The 18,546-nt window shown below is 37.6% G+C and overlaps 1 protein-coding gene across 1 annotated transcript in view; it reads right to left on the bottom strand.

Annotated features, from left to right (window-relative positions):
- The window catches only part of Mrps30 (mitochondrial ribosomal protein S30), a gene marked incomplete in the record, with an annotated part of 6,946 nt that extends 6,531 nt beyond the window's left edge, over positions 1-415 (bottom strand). The window contains 1 exon segment of the mRNA XM_013518456.1: positions 1-415. Coding sequence (XP_013373910.1) covers positions 1-415 — 415 coding nt within the window.
- Between the last annotated feature and the right edge of the window lie 18,131 nt (positions 416-18,546).

Raw genomic sequence — 18,546 nt, forward strand, 5'->3', positions numbered from 1 at the left:
ACGCCGCGTCGCGCAGGGCCGCGAGCTCCAGCGGCCGCCCGGGCTCCGCGGGCGGGGCGGGCAGCCCCGACAGGAACACGGTCTTGGTGAAGGCCTGGTACCAGCGGTCGGCGTTCAGGGAGAAAGTCTGCGGGTAAACCACATACTTCATGAACTGCATCTTGGTGAGGATGCGCAGCTTCTCGTCCGCGGACGGAGCCGCGTGCACCGCCGCCTGCCAGCGCTCCACCCGCCGCTGCCGTGCCGCTTTGCTTTTGGCTCTCAAGGAAGCCACAATCGGCGGGTACCGCGCAGAGGGGACGGCCGCGACGTCTGTGCTGGTTGACTCCGTAGCCGTGGAGGCGGCCTCGGCGGCGGTGTGCAACGAACGTCCCCGACCGCGGAGCGCCAGCTTCCAAGCCCTGGCCGCCGCCATTTTCATCCGCGGGTCCGGAACCGGACGTCCAATTCCGAAATTGTCCCCTTGCGTTTGCCGTAGGAACCAATCGGAAAGCGGAATCTGAAGCCCCGCTGGAGGAGACGGGTTCTTAGTGCGCTTAGAGTGCTTTGCGTGGTTCGTTTTGTAGCTAGTCAAGTCGCTTCTTCAAAGGTTGTCTCGGTTTAAGAGTTTCTCGATGAAAGTAATAACTTGTGTGTGTCTGTGTTTGCCGCAGGTCGGGGTGCAGTAGTGAAACCTTTAAAAAGGAGATCCCGCCACCTGTGTTGCTTGTATGACTGGGCGACCTTCTTGCCAGTAACCGCTGTGTTTAGGAATGTTCTGCACAGAAACGTCAGTCAAGCCCTTCGCTAAATTTCCGACTTTCACCTGAGCATTTCATGCTTTTTCTTTGCTAATTAAGGGTTAGGAGTAGAAATATACTTTTGTAGATCAGAAAAAGACAATGGTTTTTTTATATGTACATGCAAGCGTCAGACATATATGACCACTACTAAATTTTGGGAAAATAACTCCATGCATATTAATATGATAAATAATTTTAATGTGATCTATCTAAGAAGAGGGCAATATATGTATAGAATTAGACGTATCTGACGCCACAAAAAAGAGTTTAAAAGCCTACTGAAGAATTGTTTTTAAATTTAGCTTTGTACTGAAGCTTATTATTTCAACATGAATTGATTTCTGCTAATTTGTAAACTGGAAGAAGGAATTGCTTTATTTTTCAAATTTCACCACCCAATCAGTAGTTGTTCATGATGTTTAGTAAGTGTCTCCAAATAACCAAAATCACTCAAAACCTAAGTTTATTTCAGGAAATCTACTTGAGTCACTGATTCTATTATAATTAGAAACTCAATAATGTTGATTGTTACTTACGGTAGTAATTCTTGAGGACACTGAAAACCAAGGATTTTGTTGCTAAAAAGAAGGTATACCTTTAAATTAGCAAAGATTATACAAATTGTGGAAATGCGGGTCTTTTAAACTGATGTTTAGAAAAAAGAATACTTCAGTTTCACTAATATGTTATATAAGAAAGCACTATCAGAATCTCAAATATTCTTTTGAGATTAATAATAAAAGGAGGCTATGAAAGAATTGATATCTTTAAACCCTTATTCAGCACTTAAAGAGTAAAAGAGGTGCTCAGTTCTCTAAATTGACATTTTTATTAAAAAATGCATTTAGAGAATGTATGATCTAGCTCAATATTTTTATAAATGCACATACTATTTCAGCATAGCTTTTAGGGATAGAAGTGGGAGCTCTAGATACTGTATAAAACTAAAGGACATAATTCTGTCAGAAAGTGCTTTTATCTTTTGTTGTAAAGGAATCAAAATAAAATTGGTCAAATGTGTGCTGATTAACAACATTATGAACCAGTGACTATAGGAAAGAGAGGGGGATATTTAGTGAGGGATGGAGCAGACAGGGCAGACAGAAGGTAGAAGAAATGCAAGCGGCAAAAGAGAATACAGATGAGAAAGGACTAAGTCAAAACTCTTGAGAAAGCTTTCTGTCCAGTGTGAGCCAAAGCTGTTATAGTACACACAAGGGAGTAAGACAGAGCCGAAGTTAAACAGCATGGTAGAGGCAGTATTGCGACTGGCACCTCGGCTTCTTGCCTGCCAGATTTTATTTAGTGAATGTTTTTTGAGTACGAGTACTGATCTAAGTCTTCAGGATGCCTGGGGAACCAAAGAGACAAAGCCTATGCTCTTAACAAGGAGACGGACAGTAAAACATGATCATACATATTACATGATTTGTTACAAGGGGATAAACACTGTGGAAAAGAGAGCAAGGGAAGTAAAGATCAATGGACAGTGGGGATGGGGTGTTGTTTGCAAGTTTGAATGTGTGGCCAATATCATGCTTACTGGAGCAAAGACCTGAAGGGAGCGTGAAGTTAGCCCTGCCAGTATGGGGAGTGGATAAAGAATCCTGTTGCAGAGACCCTGAAACAGGAGCATGACTGGTGGGTTCAGCAATCAGGCAGAAAGTGATAGGTGGGGAAAACACTAGAAACTGAAATTAGAAAAGAGTGTCCTGAACTTATCGGCACCTAGAGGCAATTGCTAGGATTTTTAGGACTCTGGCAGTTAGTCAAAATGGGCAGCCTCAGAGGGTTCTCAGAAATGCCATAATGTAACAGATTTTTTAAGAAGAATTTTCCTGTGTATTAATTCAGACTGTCGTAATAACACACCATAGAGCAGGTCCTTTTAAACCATAGAAGTTTTCTCATGACTCAAGAGGCTGGAAGGCCAAGGTGAGGTTGACAGCATAGCGTGAGTTCTGTCCTCCTGACTTAGAGATACCCGCCCCCATAACCTCACGTACTGGCGAGGAAGTGCGTGCTCTGGTTTCTCTTACTCTAGGGACACTGATTCTGTCAGATCAGGTCTCGTCTCCTTACAGATTTCATTTAACCTTTATTACTTCTATAAAGACCCTATTATGGATTAGATCTAAAATGTTCCCAAAAGTCTCATGTGCTTAGAAGGGGTCCTGGTCGGAAGAAATGAGTCACTGGGGCATAACCTGGAAGGGCATGTTATTGTACCCTGCTCCTCTCCTCCCTTCTCTCTGTGCTTCCTTGCTCCCATGGATTGAGCAGCTTTTCTTCTCCATGCCCTTCCAGCCTTGGGGCCAGCCAGCCATGGACTGAAACCCCTGGAAACCATGGGCCAAATAAACCTTTCCCTTAAATTATGGGTGTCGGGCATTTTGTCTCAGCAATGGGAAAGTAACCAATACAGGCCTCTGGTGGACTAACTGGTGGGCAGCATGTAACACCCAGCTGAACTGAATCAGCAGGATTGTTACCAACAGCATAACAGCAGAACTGGAAGGGAAGATGGTGTGCTGTTCATTCTCCTGGAGAAGCATTTGCTGGTTCTCCTTGTATGAACTCAGCTGTTCACATCCTCGGAAGAGCTTGGGTTCTTGCTGTCGCTATGGATGGCTGTGGTTCTTTCTGGAGAGCTCTGGTCCTTACTTTGAGCATCACTTCCTGGCTTCAGGTGCAGATCCCTCAGCCTACTGGCACAGATCCTTTACCCCACTAGTGCAGACCTTCTAGCTTCCACCACTGACCTTTAGGCCTTCCTAGTGCAGATGCTTGACAGGGACTTGCATGAGACATTGTCGTGGGCTCTAGGCCTCCAGCTAGACTCATGCAGGACATTGCCATGGGCTCTAGGTCTTCAACTAGACTCAGGAAGGATATTGTCTTGGAATACAAGCCCTCAGCTGTATTCTTTGGGTCTCTAGTGCATGAAAAGACCTGCATTCTTCTGAATTTGACCTTTTGCATGAATATTATAAAATAATTCTATAAGTATTGTGTTCTGTCTTAAATCTATTCCCCTGAAAACCCTGAGTACAACAACGATGATTGATGTCTCAAGAATTACTACTGTAAAGCAGTGGCACATTACGATTACAGTATGACCGTGTATTATTTTATGAAATTCTGTACAGTCCAACATCACACACAGATAGCAAATATATGTCTTGGATTTTGCTTTGGTGTATCTTTGGGTGTACAAATAAAATGCTCCTTTCAGCTGGCCTTGTATGTCTCAAACTGTGAGCACATTTCCTCTGACCGGCCATACAGTGGTGCTGGAACTTGTGGCAGGAGTGTTGTATTCATTTTCCTACTTCCATTTACTGTTTGTTCTTTTCTATCCTCTTTTCATAATGCATGCTTTAGGATAGACTCACTGATATCACATAGAATATACTGAAATGGAAACCACAGCTGATTCAAGGCTGTTCTCCACTTTAAAGGCAACCTCAATTAATGACATGTATTGACTGATACTCAGAATTGTCTCCTATCTTGTATTAAAGGAAATTTAAGAAATATAACCCTAAAGCTTCTCTTTCTCGTTTTGCATGGATTCCTTTTCTCCAAGTAAATATATCAATTTTCAAATAGGTTCCTAGTTTAGTAGCTATCCCACACTGTTATCTGTCCTCCGTCATCTACTTTTACTTCTCTAGTAGACTTTCAAGTGTTAATTCAGGTGAATATTTTAAAAGGTCACAGACACCCTTAAGGTTATCTTCTCTTTACACATTAATCCACCTATTTTTTTTAACAAGGTGCATAGATTGCCAGATAATTAATGCGTGGAAGTATAAGAAATCAAATCTTTCAGAAATGATAGGTGATGTTTAAACCTTGCATATTTCTAGGAGATAACCCGAAAGCCCTTGGAATATTCTCCCTGGTGATAGTTTCTCTGTATACTTGGGACCTTGACCACACTTGATCATTTGACCTCTAGTGGAGCAAAAGACTGGATAAATGACAGTCAAACAGGCCTCTCTTCCTACAGGCCTGACTCCCAGTGGAAACCTTGGGGGCCTTGGTTAGGTGAGCTTTGCTGGTTGACAGCATTTCAAATGTAGTATCATGTAGCATTGCTGTAAAAATGAAGCATTACCTGTGTAATTGTAATGAAAGAAGACAACTAAAGAACTGCACTTGTTTTCTCCGACATTCTTATGTAGTTTTTCTTTTGCTGATATTGTTCTTCATCATTTTACGATGATAAGCCATAATATGAATCTACAACCTTTCTGAGTTCTGTGAATCCTGCTAGTACATCATCAAACCTACAACTGAACTTGGGGAATCCTCAAAACAATAGCCCTAGAGAAGCTCACTTTCAGATTACTTATCTGTATTACAGGATGGTCCCAGGGAGATTTGGCAACCATTTTAAATTGTCAGTTTATACTGAGTTTCTATTTTTTATTTTTTATTTTTTATTGTTTTGGGTTTTTTCCGGTACCGGGAATCAAACTCAGAAGCTCACGCTTGCCAGGCAGGCACTGTGCCGCTGAGCTAAATCTCCAGCCCCTATACTGAGTTTCCATGAAGTTAACTATAATATAAATTTATATAAACTTCTGTCTTACATGAACTATATGCTACAGGCTTTTCTCTTCAGTTAAATCACTGGAACTAAAATTCAGTACTTTCTTCTTATCCTATCCATTGCCATCTTATCCAGGTCAGAAATATTTTTTAGGTCTTGATTGTATAACCTTCAATTCTGTTATTTCTTTTGTCTTTTTTGTTTATTTATTTTTGAGACAAGGTCTTGCTGTGTGGTTCAGGCTGGCCTTGAACTCACTTTGTAGCCCAGGCTCATCTTGAACTTGCAACAATTCTCCTGCCTGAGCTTCCCAAGTGCTGGGATTGCAGGTGTGTGTCAGTTTTATTATTTCCACATTATTTGCCAAAATGTCATCATTTCTGATTATATGTCACACAAAACATAAATTTCATGAAAGTGGGAATTTTGTTTGCTTTGTTCATAGTACCCCCCTAGTATTACATGTGTATGACCTGTCTATAAATATATGTGTGTGTGTAGTAAATAAATGAGATTTTATTTCTAGGTAGATTCTTTTTAAACAAATATATACACCCTAGAGATAATAATGTCGTTACCCCTCAGCACTCATGTACTATATATTGTTTGTTATCTTGTTTACACCTAGTCAAGAGAACAATATCTAGGGATATATTGAAGAGTTGTTTTGTGGTAGTGAAATAAGAAAAGGGAAGTCTTTGGAAGCATAAAAGAAAAGCCTACAGAAGAAAGTCTGCTTGGAGGGCTTAGTCAGAACTTCTGACTCTTCCAGTGGCCCCATGAGTGTGCTGAACTCCTGAACAGAGAAGGAAAGAAATGGGTAATCAGACCAAGTATACCGCCATGGGAGTAAGGCAAGGATCTCGTTCATGGTGCACAACTTAAGCAGTGATCTTTTTTTAAAAGCTTAATAATCAATAAAAAATACTTTAGTAACATATTTTCTAAAATAAAAACTAAGGTCCAAACTCCAGGTAAATAAAATATTAAAATAGTAAGTAAAAAAAGATTAAGAGAAGCACTGATTTCCTCACAGTCTACTCATACTCTGGAAGTCAGCCTCTAAGAGACCAGGTATACTATGCTTCCTTAAGCATGAGACTTTTGAATTTCCCTGCTTCTCATTCTTTCTGTCCATGCACAGGTTTCTACTTTTTCCTCTCCAGTAAGGATTTAGGAGTATACCAAGGAATTTGACCCTCCTGCTTTGGATGTAAGATCAGAGTTCAGTATGGTTTAGGTGTCTCACCAAACTGATTATATAACCTCAAGCATGCAACTATATATTTTTCTATTTCTCTGTCACTGAAATATGAACAGGTCTGAAGTATGAGCTATTTAAATTTAGACATATATCAGATGTTCTTTCTACTTACACAACACACTGTTCCTTAACTCATGCACATGGCAGTAATATGTTCTATTTAGAACATATGGCTGCATTTGATATATCAAATATCTTTGGCAAGTGAAGTCATCCCAGTCTTATGGAAACTTGTCTGCAGTATGACACAAAGGAAAAACAATGATTTTCCTCTCATTATTCATTATATTTTCGCCAAAATCACATTATATAAGTTGGCTTATATAATTTTTCCTAAAATAACAAAATAAGTAGTTAAAATAGTTTCACGTAATTTACAAACAAGCATCAAAGTGTGATATTCACAAAGGGAAAATAAATTGTTACCACCTTCTAGAAAGTATTTTGGTGGTATAGTTCAGCCTTTTAAAATATCCATTACTTCTAACCCTGAGGAAATAACACACAATTCAATGGAGTCGCTCAATGTATTTTTCTTTTTTTTATGGTGACGGCAGGTCAATGGCCCCAAGAAAAATTTTAGTTTTCTCAGGTCAAGGGAGAAAGACCCACTGATTTTGATACCATCATCCTTCCCAACCCTTCAAAAGATTTAAATCCCTCTCTAATGCGGGAGGAGTTAACTTCCTGTGACTGTTGAAATTCAGATGTGAGCAGTAAATTTCTTGGAAAGCTTTGTCTGTAACTTCCTTCCACCCACCTTCTTGGTCCTCCACCAAGAACAGTTTTTCCTCTCTTCAACTAGCGTGGACTCTCTGTCCCCCTAGACCATGGGTGCCCAAACTTTTTGCTTGCATGAGATGCACTGAATGAAGGGGAATTATAATGGGCCACATATAAAATAAGTAATATAGTTAATATATGTAACAAAGATTCCTTTTCTGTATTTTAACTTATTAAATTACTTAAAAAAATAACACTGGCATAAATTTAATAATTAAATAAATTTTACATGTGTGCTTAACAAAAATAAATACCTATCTTGACAGGCATACCCCAGCATAGGAAGGCTGAAATGCTACTATTGGTAATCATTGTATTTTACTTCCGTGTCCCACAAGTCCATGAACAGTCTGATAAACATAGGTTTGGATTATACCGACTGTGCATTGTGGACTAGAGCAGAGTTAAAAAACTGCACTGTGCCCTACCCTGCGCAGTGTTTCACCACTGCCTTGACAGTCCCCTCCCAAGTACTGTGCAATCAAGTCATAAAAATATGGCTCAACCCACATAATAATGTTCAAAAGATTACAGTTATGTAGCTGCTACCTTACCAGCTGTCCAGAGCTACATGTGGCCCACAGAGGGCTAGGCTGGACACATCTGCTCTAGACAGTTTTCTTTCTTTTCTATATTTGCATTTGAACCACCACTCTGGCTCCTCTTGAACTTCTTCTAGGACCAATTTTGTGTCATTATTGCACCGAGGGGACAGCCCTGGAAACATGTCCTTTAGTTCATGGTTCTTAGAATCAGTGTTTATTTTTAGTGTAGTCGGTGAGAGAAACAAATGACCCCAAGATAAAAGTGAAAGAGGGAAACTGGACATATATAATTTGCTTACACTTGCCATAATATAATTTTGCTACATTGATAACAGTAAATATTTTACATATCTCAGTTAGGTATGTAATCTTATTTCATATGTGTATATATACTTTATTTTCATTTGTGACTTTTTATATAGTTTTATATAAAACCTTTTAACAGGGGACTAATTAGATAAATTGTAGTATATTTGAATTTTACATGTCATACATATAACATCATTGAAACAAAATTTATAAAATAATTTTGAAATGAAAGGTGTTAAAAGTAATGATAAAAACTGCGTAAAATGTATGCTCTGTTAAGAAATAAATGCCTAAAATGAAACACACAAAGATGAAAAAGTACAGTATAATGTTAACAAAAGGCAAAAGCGGGTAATGGAATTTTTAATATTTTTCTGCAATTTCTAATTTGTCTTTACTGGATTAGATCTTTCTTTTAAAAAATCATAAACAAATTTACCTTAGAAGTAAGAAATGAGGTAAAAATATAGCATATTACCAGAATCTGAATAGATGTCTCATATATCATTCTCTCTAGCCAATTTGTTGCTGAACATATCTATCATGTAAAAACTCTGAAGTAGAACCCTCATTTAGATTGTATTGATCCTTCTTGCAAAAGTCTAATAATCGGTTTATCCAACTTCAAATTTGGAGATGAAAACTGAAAAATTAACATTTTAATTGTCATATCTCTGCACAGAGATTGGTATGTGGTATATGTTCCTGTAGATGGTAGACAGGTATTGTAAAATTATGAACAGAGAAATGGTTATGTACAGCACAGGTACCTGTGACAGCAATGACAAATTTAAAAAAAAAAAGATGTTAAAATGGAAGTATAGAAAGCATGAGTAAAGTTTCTGCAACTGTGAAGAAACAAACAAGTATGTGAATAAGGCCAGCTAAAGTGTGATAGAGAGGGTGATCCATAGGAGACACATTTTAGTTGTATAACCAACTGAAATTATATGTAGCAAATGAGGGAAAGTGAGACATCCTCTGGGAATTACTTTAATATTTTATTATTGAGTTGCTAGTTGCTAGTAGAACATCCTGGAATAAGATTGGATACATAGCAAAAACAAACCAACCAAAAACCTCAGGACAAAAGATGTGGGCATCAACAAAGGTCAGTTTCAAGCTATGGGCATATGTGAGATCCCCTTAGGAGAGCATTAAAAATGGAAAGTAATTTAGAGCTTTTGGATACCAACATTTTCAGAGTTGGCAGATTAGAAGAACTTTGCCAAGATAACAAGGAAAGCATCCTTATAGGTAGGGAGAGGCCATCAACATGAGGTTTTGTAAATGGTATACTAGATAATCCCAAATAGTGTTGGGCCTGGAAGAGAATTTAAATAAGGAGCAGGTAGTTATTATTTTAGGAATTAAGAAGCTGCTGTCACTAATGGGTGAAACTTGTGATGGTAACTGTTGAGTAAACTGAAAACTGCTGGGGCAAACCCATGACATTTGCATCGCTTTTCACTTTGGCTTCTTAACATGACCCTGCTTGAGCCTACATTTCCCTGTGGTGTATGTGAGAGATGGAACCCTGGCTCATCTTCAAATTTAGTAGGGGGTCAAATGACTTTTCAAGGTAACTGTCACTTTGTACTAGCAACTTATCATCAACAGCGCTTGGTATTAGACATTTAAGTTTTTGCTGAGTTGTTAAGTAAAAAATTGTATCCTTTTTATTTTAAAAAGAAAAAAAAACCCAGAATTTCAAAACAAGATAGTAGGAGAGTAACAATAATTAATACATTGCTTATTGTTATCGTCACAATAGTTACTCAGAGTACAAGATACAGACATGGGATATTGTACAAACAACATTAGCACAAACCTTTCTTTTCGTTGAACTAAGAGAAACTGGCAGTATAACTATCTTAATTATCGTGTGTATATTAAAATTGTATCTTTTGTGAGAAAAGTTATTATAATCCATCATGGTCAATGTATCTAAACGTGTACCTTCCTTTAGTATAATTGTTTTATATGTCCTTTGGTCTGTTAGCCTAGCTGTTAATCTGCATTTATGATATATAATTTGACAAAGACTTAAAAATAAATAAGTAAATCTGATGCTAGCAAAAAAGATGTTATTTACATGTACAATGAATAGAATCATTATATATTGAAAACATGTACTAATAAAAATAAAAATTTAAAATTATCTCCTTGATTCTAATTTTTCCTTTGCCTACTAATTAATTTGATCATTTAAAAACATAATTACTAGTCATTTTTATTTCCTCTCCTGTGTAGTACCTGTTCAAGCTGTGTTCATCCTTTTTTTAATGATTTGCAAATATATTTAGCAGTTTTGGTTTGACTTTTCAAGGCACTTTCCTGATTATTACTTGATGTGATATTTATGTTTCGCTCATTTCAAAAATCTGGTTTAAGAAGTACTTCTCAATTCTTTTGTTATTGATAGGTCTTTAAAATCTTTATAGCTTGGTTTTTGCTTGTTTTCCTCAATTCTTTTGTTATTGATAGGTCTTTAAAATCTTTATAGCTTGGTTTTTGCTTGTTTTCATTGATAAGTCTTTAAAATCTTTATAGTTTGGTTTTTGTATGTTTTCATTTTAGTCTTTACTTTTTCTGGAATTGATTTTTGTGTGTGGTGTGAAATAAGCATCCATTTTCATATTTTTCTCTATAAGTGATAAATTATTTCCTTCTGTACTACAGGCATCTGAGACCAATGGTGGTGACCTCCCTCAAAGAGCTATATTTCTGAATTCCTGAAAGTAGAATTTCTATCTTTAGTTCTATGTATTAAAACTCTTTTTGATGTAAATTTATAGGCTGAATTATATGACAATACTGTTGTGGTAATAGCTAAATATAGAAACTTGAATTTCTAGGCAGAGATCAAAGAGTATTTAATAGTTTTTTCAGGAATAAAGTACCAAATGTAGATGGGGATGCTATAAGAAGCACGTGTAGGAAGTCAAGAGGTGGCAGGATATTAAGGCTTCTAGATAAAATGATTAGAATATGTTGCACATGGTGTTTGGGTTGAACAGAAAGCAGGTCTATGCATGTGTGGTGTGTTTATAAGTTCACCACGCACACAGAAGCACACACACATGTGCACATACTGAGGCAACTCTCAATATTTTCACGTTTGCATTTTGTATGTTATGCTTCAAGTATTAATATCTCTAATTTCCTTTCAGAAAGACAATTTGAACTTTCATGTATCACAAAAGAGAAAAGACCCCAATATCTAGATACAAAAATGGATGACAAATATTCTTAGACTTTGTAACTCTTGCAAATCTCTAACGAAACCTAGTTTATTTTCTCTATTCATTCTTGAGATTTGACACTAGTCTCTTTCACTCAATTTCTTAAATTAGTTGCATATTGAATTGATTTTAAGATATTACCTTGACTACAAAGAATTTGAATGAAAAGAGAGGTAGAGAGAGGTAAAATTTTTATGACTGTGGCCTTCTGGTTATCAGGTTAGACAAATGACAATGACATTCTGATCCCAAAGCACCTCTTTAGATTAGTTGATATGTATATCCAACCTGGAATCAAGTTGCCTGTGTACAAATCAAACTTCTCCTATTTATCAGCTTTGCTGTCCTCTGGCAAGTCACTTCACCTTTAGGTCTCCTCACTCTTTAAAATGGGAATATCAACATATCTGCTTGAAAATGACGTTGCAGTGTTATAATAGGGTTATACTACTTTGAAGTGCTTGGAAGAGTGATAGGCACATTGCAAGTGCTTAATACATTTCATTATGTTTGTCCAGCATTCTGGGATCAGAAAGATGAAATAATATGTACATCCTAAAAAGGAAACAGTTACTATTTTTCCTACGCCTGTTCTCACCCTTTGCTCTTCGATACTCACATAATTTTAGCTTCCTATTTGTGGACAGTTTGCATTTATGACATAGCACTTAACAATTAGGATCATGAAAGAATGTACTGCAGGGCAATAATATTCATTATGTGGTTCCTAGACAAACATTAGGGACACATCCTGGAGGCCTGCTCAGAAGGTAAATGTGAGGGGCCCAACTCAGATCTTCTAAATTGGAAACTGGGGAGTAGGGCCAGAAATTCATACTTTAAAAAGTCTTTCTAGTTTATTCTGATGCATGCTAAATGAAAGCATTGTCCTAATCTGACACAGGGCTCGGTTGATGGAAGAAGCTATGTTCATGGGGAAATCCAGACACAAATACCCTAACTTTCTTCTCCTCCTTTGCCACCATCAAACCCAGCTAGAAGCCGGGGAACAAGGGAGCCCAGCAAAGCTGGATCTCATGACCCAGCTTCCCAGGGTACAGATGACGACAAAGAGGGGAGCCAGACGCAGACGGGGAACAACCCAGAGCATGAATATACAGCCTGAGCAGACAGGCAGACAAAAAAGGCGGTTGGGGGACGTTTATGTAAGCTGCCATGCTGAAGACAAATCCAGTTTCCCGTCTTCTTGTATCTAGCTCTCAGGACTGGAATGGTAGACGCAAGTTTCAGAGCAAAAGATTTCAGTTCATTGAACAAATATAACTGAATAAGTATCATGTGCTTGACATTTTGCCAGCCACTGGGGATTCAACTGTGAAATAAAACCCTTAATTTCACACAACTTATATTGTGACGTAGGGAAATATAAAATAAATGTATGATATTTTGTGTGATCTAAACTCTCTCTGGAGGCTGATAAAGTGGAGAAAAGGAACAGAATGTTGGGGAAGGTTTTTTTTTTTACATAAGTGGAAAAATATTTCTCTAATAAGGGACATTTGAGCGGAGAACATAAGGAAATGAAATGAGCCACGAAGACCTCAGAGGGAACTGTTTCTAAGCTGGTAGAGCACCACGAGCGAAGGTTTGTAAGCAAGGAGGAGAAGGCAAAGGAGTGGAAAGCGGGGAGGAACTGGCGAGAGGTACAAATAACATCAGAAGTAGCAGGAGATATTTCCACTGAACTAAGAAATCCCTGATGAGATTGTTTTCTTTATAGTAGAAAAGAGACAATGAAAGGAATTCAGAGACCTGGTAGGGTTAAGTCCCAAGGATTAAGGAAATGGAATTTTCATTTATTGCATTATTATACTCATGTAAATTTGCTGCATATGATCTGGAACATTTAGAAATTAGAAAATATTTTTCTTTTGGTGATATTTTGTTTCCCGTTTTTAAAAGAGTTAATATGTGTCACTCCATAAAACTAATAATTTTCATATTTTGAAAGTGTATGTCTAGTTACATACACTCTTTAAACTTTCAAAAGCATCTTATCTCTACCAAGAAGTTGCAAAGATACTACAGAATTTTTTTTCCAGGCACTATTTAACCACTTTTCCCTATTGTTAGCATTTCATATTACCACGGTATATATGTCACAATTAAGAAACTGCTGTTGGTGCATTTACAAATTCCATCCTTTATGTGAATTTTGTTAGGTTTTCCAGAATGCCCTTTTTCTATTCTAGATTCCATTCACCTTGTCACATGGCATTTGGTTGTTCTGTCTTTCAGCCTCTTTTCTGATTTATGACAACTTCTCAGATTTTCCTTGTGTTTAATGACCTTGATGGTTCTGGGAAGAAACTGGTTATTTGGATACTTCCTCTCAAGTAAGATTTGTCTGATATTTTCCTCATAGTTAGGTTGGGGTTATGGGTATTTGGAAGGGTAACCACACTAGTGACACACTATTCTTATTAAACTGAATGAACATGCTGTCAATATGACTTATGTTTTTAATGATTTTATCTAAGAAAGCTAGGAACAACTAAAGAAGATTTTCATAGTGGTTAGATACCATAAAAATATTTGGAAGTGTAAGGAGAAAATTGGATATTTTTCCAATCATGAAAAAATAAATTTGTGTACTTTGGTTATGTATCTTCATATAGTAGAAGCTGACCACAAGATGTCAGTATTAACTTATGTACAGGAGAGAAGCTCGCCTTGAATAACAGCTAGTTTTTCTGGGGCATGTTTAGTTACACATCGTTACTTTAAAATCCTGGGCAACAATTAACCCCCAAAGTGTTTCAGTTTTACAAACCCACTGGAATGTTTTTAGGGTTTGGGATGTTAAATTTTCTTATTAGTTTTGCATAATATTTTTCCTTGAATTGACGCCCAAGTTATTTATTGGAAATTTGATTTAAAACAATATGGTTTGCTAATGAAGTTGAAGCCACTATTCTTAAATAGAGAACAAATCCCCAGAAATCAATCTGAGTTTACATTTATTCTATTAACTAAGAACAATAGCTTTTTTGAACTTATGAACATTTCCCCTATAAAGGATCTAGTGAAAGATGAAAATAACAGCACAACACAGAGACTTTCCGTGATTAGAACTGGTCTTCTCCCCAAACACTGATGACTGGACACGTTATATTCATACCTGTCACATTTCACTGCTGCGTTTTAAACATTTAAGCATTCTGAACACTTGCGCTGCACACAAAATGGAAGGAATATATTTGTAAACCCCTAGTTCCCAGCGCGTCCCTGTTTAAGTCTATCTGAATCTGACCTCATGATAGCCTCTTCATGGTTTTTCTGAGTTACTCGTCCTGCTTTCTCTGCAGTCTTTCTCCGTTCCCTCAGTTTTCTTCTGCTCTTTCTACCACCACAGTTTCACTCTTAGAACTCTGTTTCTGAAGCAACTCCCATTCCTGTTCATTTGATATTGGAAGTATACAGGCCAATCCTCCAGTGCAATGTTATGATACTTTTTAAACAAAACCTCTAAATGGACTGAATTTGATGAGCTATTAAATATTTTCTAAATCAACGAAAGCAAAGACAACTCCACTGCTTTGCCAGTGGAGGGGAGCGGTGAAAGGGCAGTAGCCTGCGCATGAGAGAGTCACAAGCCTGCACCCACAGTTCATTTTCACTGCTTTCATCAAACCATTTAATCTGTAAAATTAAGGAGCAAGACTAAAACAGTATGAAGATAACCTTTCTTCTTTTCGCATCAGCTGGGAATGTAGGGCAGCCTCTTCCAGTCCTGAAGGGGTAAGATCAGAAAGTTTTTCCTGAGTTGAACCAGCACTCAACTACTCTTACCCATTGGTCTTGGCTCTGCCCTTGGGTAGCACATAGAACTAAGTACTTTCCTCACGTAACAACCCTTCAAATACATGGAAACAGTTCTCACTGACTAAGTATACTAAGCGTGCTTTTCATTTATTAAGACTTTTGACAATCTTATTATTAGTACTACTTTTAGAGTTCCACCATTCACAAGTCTCCTCTGCTGCCATGTGGCTTGCAGTAGTCCTCTTAAAATGTGATATTCAGAACTGATATTTAGTATATTAGCCATAATTGGAGGGACCAAGAGTACATTAGCACTGTTGATTTTGAGAAAGGTATTTATACTCTAGTGACATTACTCATTTTATTAATCAAATTGTTCCAAACCCTCTGCCATGACATCTAGGCTGTGCCTAAGAAGAAAAAAGAGTTTACTTTGAAATTCACCACCACTTGCAATTTCATACATCAAGACACCATATAAGTCAAGAAACATACCATACACACACAATTGCATACACACATGCAAATGTACACACGTACACAGATGCATATACTATTTGTCCAATGAGTTCTTATATCATTCATGTGGAACTGTGAATTTAACAAGGCAAAGTGGCCAGTTTTATTTGAACTTGAAATACTGAATGTTTAAATTGACACTGGAACTTAAAACTTACAACCTGATTAACCTATGAGATAACAAAATCTATTAGAATATATCACCCAGTGTTGAATAAGTATCTAAAACAAAACCCAAGGAAAGAGTATAATCAGTTAGCTTAGAAAGTAGGAGTAAGAAGTAGTAGACTGGTGTCAAACCTTGTACCTTCTACAGACCAGATGTGATTCTCTGAATATCTTACATATTTGATTCAATGCCCCCACTTTTCTCTCTTGCTGAAATAAAATAACCAACACCCACAGTTAAAGGAGGAAAGGTTTATTTTAGCTCACAGTTTGTAGAAGTTTCAGTCCACAAAATTGGCTAGTTCTAAAGCAGGGTGGTGTGGTAGAGAGGCAAATCTTCACAGTGGTGGAATATACCAAAAGCATCAAGAGGAGGGCACAGCACACTTTCTTCTATCCCTTATATTGTATGCAGGCTATCCACCAGGGTACACCCTTAATCCTACAGTTAAACCAATGCTCAATCACAAACGCTCTCCTAAAAGCCCCACACCCCATGACAGCGTGAGACTTTGGTGCAACGTCCAGACACAAACTATAACAAAGACAGGTTGATACTAATCTCCCTCATTTCAAAAACTTATCCCATTACCCTTTGCCACTTTCTGGAGTAGTTCTGGAAATCCTCTTTTCTGAGGAGTTTCTTTGCATGCATTATCAGTGTCCTGAATTAATTCCAAATGTCATGGTCACCTTTACTTTGAGGAAGAGCCAGAAGTCACAATGCCAGAAGTGCCAGATCCAATGAATAGTGTGGATAAAGAGACATTATAATGTTTAAAATTATTATTGTTTATTGGTACCATTTAGATATACACAATGATCACATTCATCATAAGGAATTTGTACCTGTACACGATATATTTTGACTCATCTTTTTTCCCCATTTCCCTCCCCTCCTTCCAACCCCTCTTCTCCTCCTTGTTTACAAAGTTTTGTTTCCATTTTATCCTTCTTTTCTCATTTTTTCTTTCCCTTCTTTCCTTCCCCCCTCCCCTATCTACATCCCCTTTCCTTTAAAACAATTTCTTCCTATTTTACAATATTTATTATATATTTTGGTTCTTATGTAAACTTTCAGTTTCTCACACCAGAGAAACAACGTGATATTTACACGTTTAATTTATTTCACCTAAAAGCATGGTCTCAAGATCCACCCATTTAGCTATAAATGTCTCAAGTTTATCTTTATTTATGCCAGAGTAGTACTCCATTGTATATAAAAACCACATCCTTTTTATCCATACACTGGAATTTTTTATGAACCTGCATTTCCATTGACTGGCGCTCAGCACCAGCGTGCACTGTGTTTCGGTTTCCACCCTGTAAGGACATGCATAGAACTGCTCAAGTAAGGAGCAGGAACGACGGCGTGAGTGTGTTTAAAGTGGAGCACTTTCAAAACGGGCAGTGGCTCCTATTTTATACTATAATAATTTATTTGTAATTTAAGCACTCACCGTAGCTGAGGATATAGCTCAGCAACACAAACGCCTGCCTGGCAAGCACAAGGTCCTGAGTTCAATTCCCAGTACCAAAATAAAGCAAAACAAAACATTCACCGTATATTTTGATCATACCTTATGTATGTAAAGGAACTCATTGACAGATTTCAAATGATCCCATAATATCTGGCCCTTCTGTGATAGTTAATGCTTATGAAAAATTTGTCAAGAATTAGATAATCGATTTCTGGTGATGAAATAGAATTATCCCTGATAGAGTTAATTTCTCATACAGGCTTTATTAGCTGGCCAGCCAACTGTTCTTCATTTTTTTTGTTGTTGTTGAGTGGCAGGAATCCTGTTTGGCTTTGATATGGCCAAGTTTTAAGTCTACACAGAGTTATAAGGGAGAAAAACAGTTGGATATACTTTTGTTTTGCTTCTCTTTGCCTTTTAAAACTCCATTCTGAGCCTGGTGTGATGCACACGCCTGTAACATTCGCACTTGGAAGGCGGAGGCAAGAGAAACCCTGTGAGTTCGAGGTCAGCCCTGGCTACAAAGTAAGTTCAAGGGGTACCTTAACTGCATAGTAATACCCTGTTTCAAACAAATAAAAATAAAATAAATAAATAAAACTCCATTCTGTGTTTCTTGGGGGGCTTTTAGATAATTAAAATGTCTGGAGAAAAATATAAACCTCCACCTAACAAACCACATTTGATTGCTTCAGTATTTTAGAAAATGGTTGCATTAATATCTGGGTCCCTGTGTTTGTTCCTCTAGATGAGGACAGTGTAAGGGATTTCAAAATTCATTCATCATTACCTCATTTTCTTCCCCTGGGTGCATTTAAGTAGCTACCTCAGCAAGAAGTCAGATGATGAATTCCTCATTACTGTGTTATTAAGTTAAAGATTCACTGACCTCTCCTCCCGAGTCCTAGGTCCACAGTTATCAAACTTTCAACAACAACAAAAAATCAACATCTGGGCCCAGGTCTTTGGATATTGTTGCACCAATCCAATTTGGCTGTGGCTCAGTAACCATTTCCTCCACATTAGCAATCCGCGATTTGTTCTCACTGATCTGTGAAAATGATAATACTAAAATGCAATTACTTGGCAGATACGATATTATG

This window comes from Chinchilla lanigera, unplaced genomic scaffold, assembly GCF_000276665.1.
Source record: "Chinchilla lanigera isolate Chin_1 unplaced genomic scaffold, ChiLan1.0 scaffold00045, whole genome shotgun sequence".
NCBI lineage: Eukaryota > Metazoa > Chordata > Mammalia > Rodentia > Chinchillidae > Chinchilla > Chinchilla lanigera.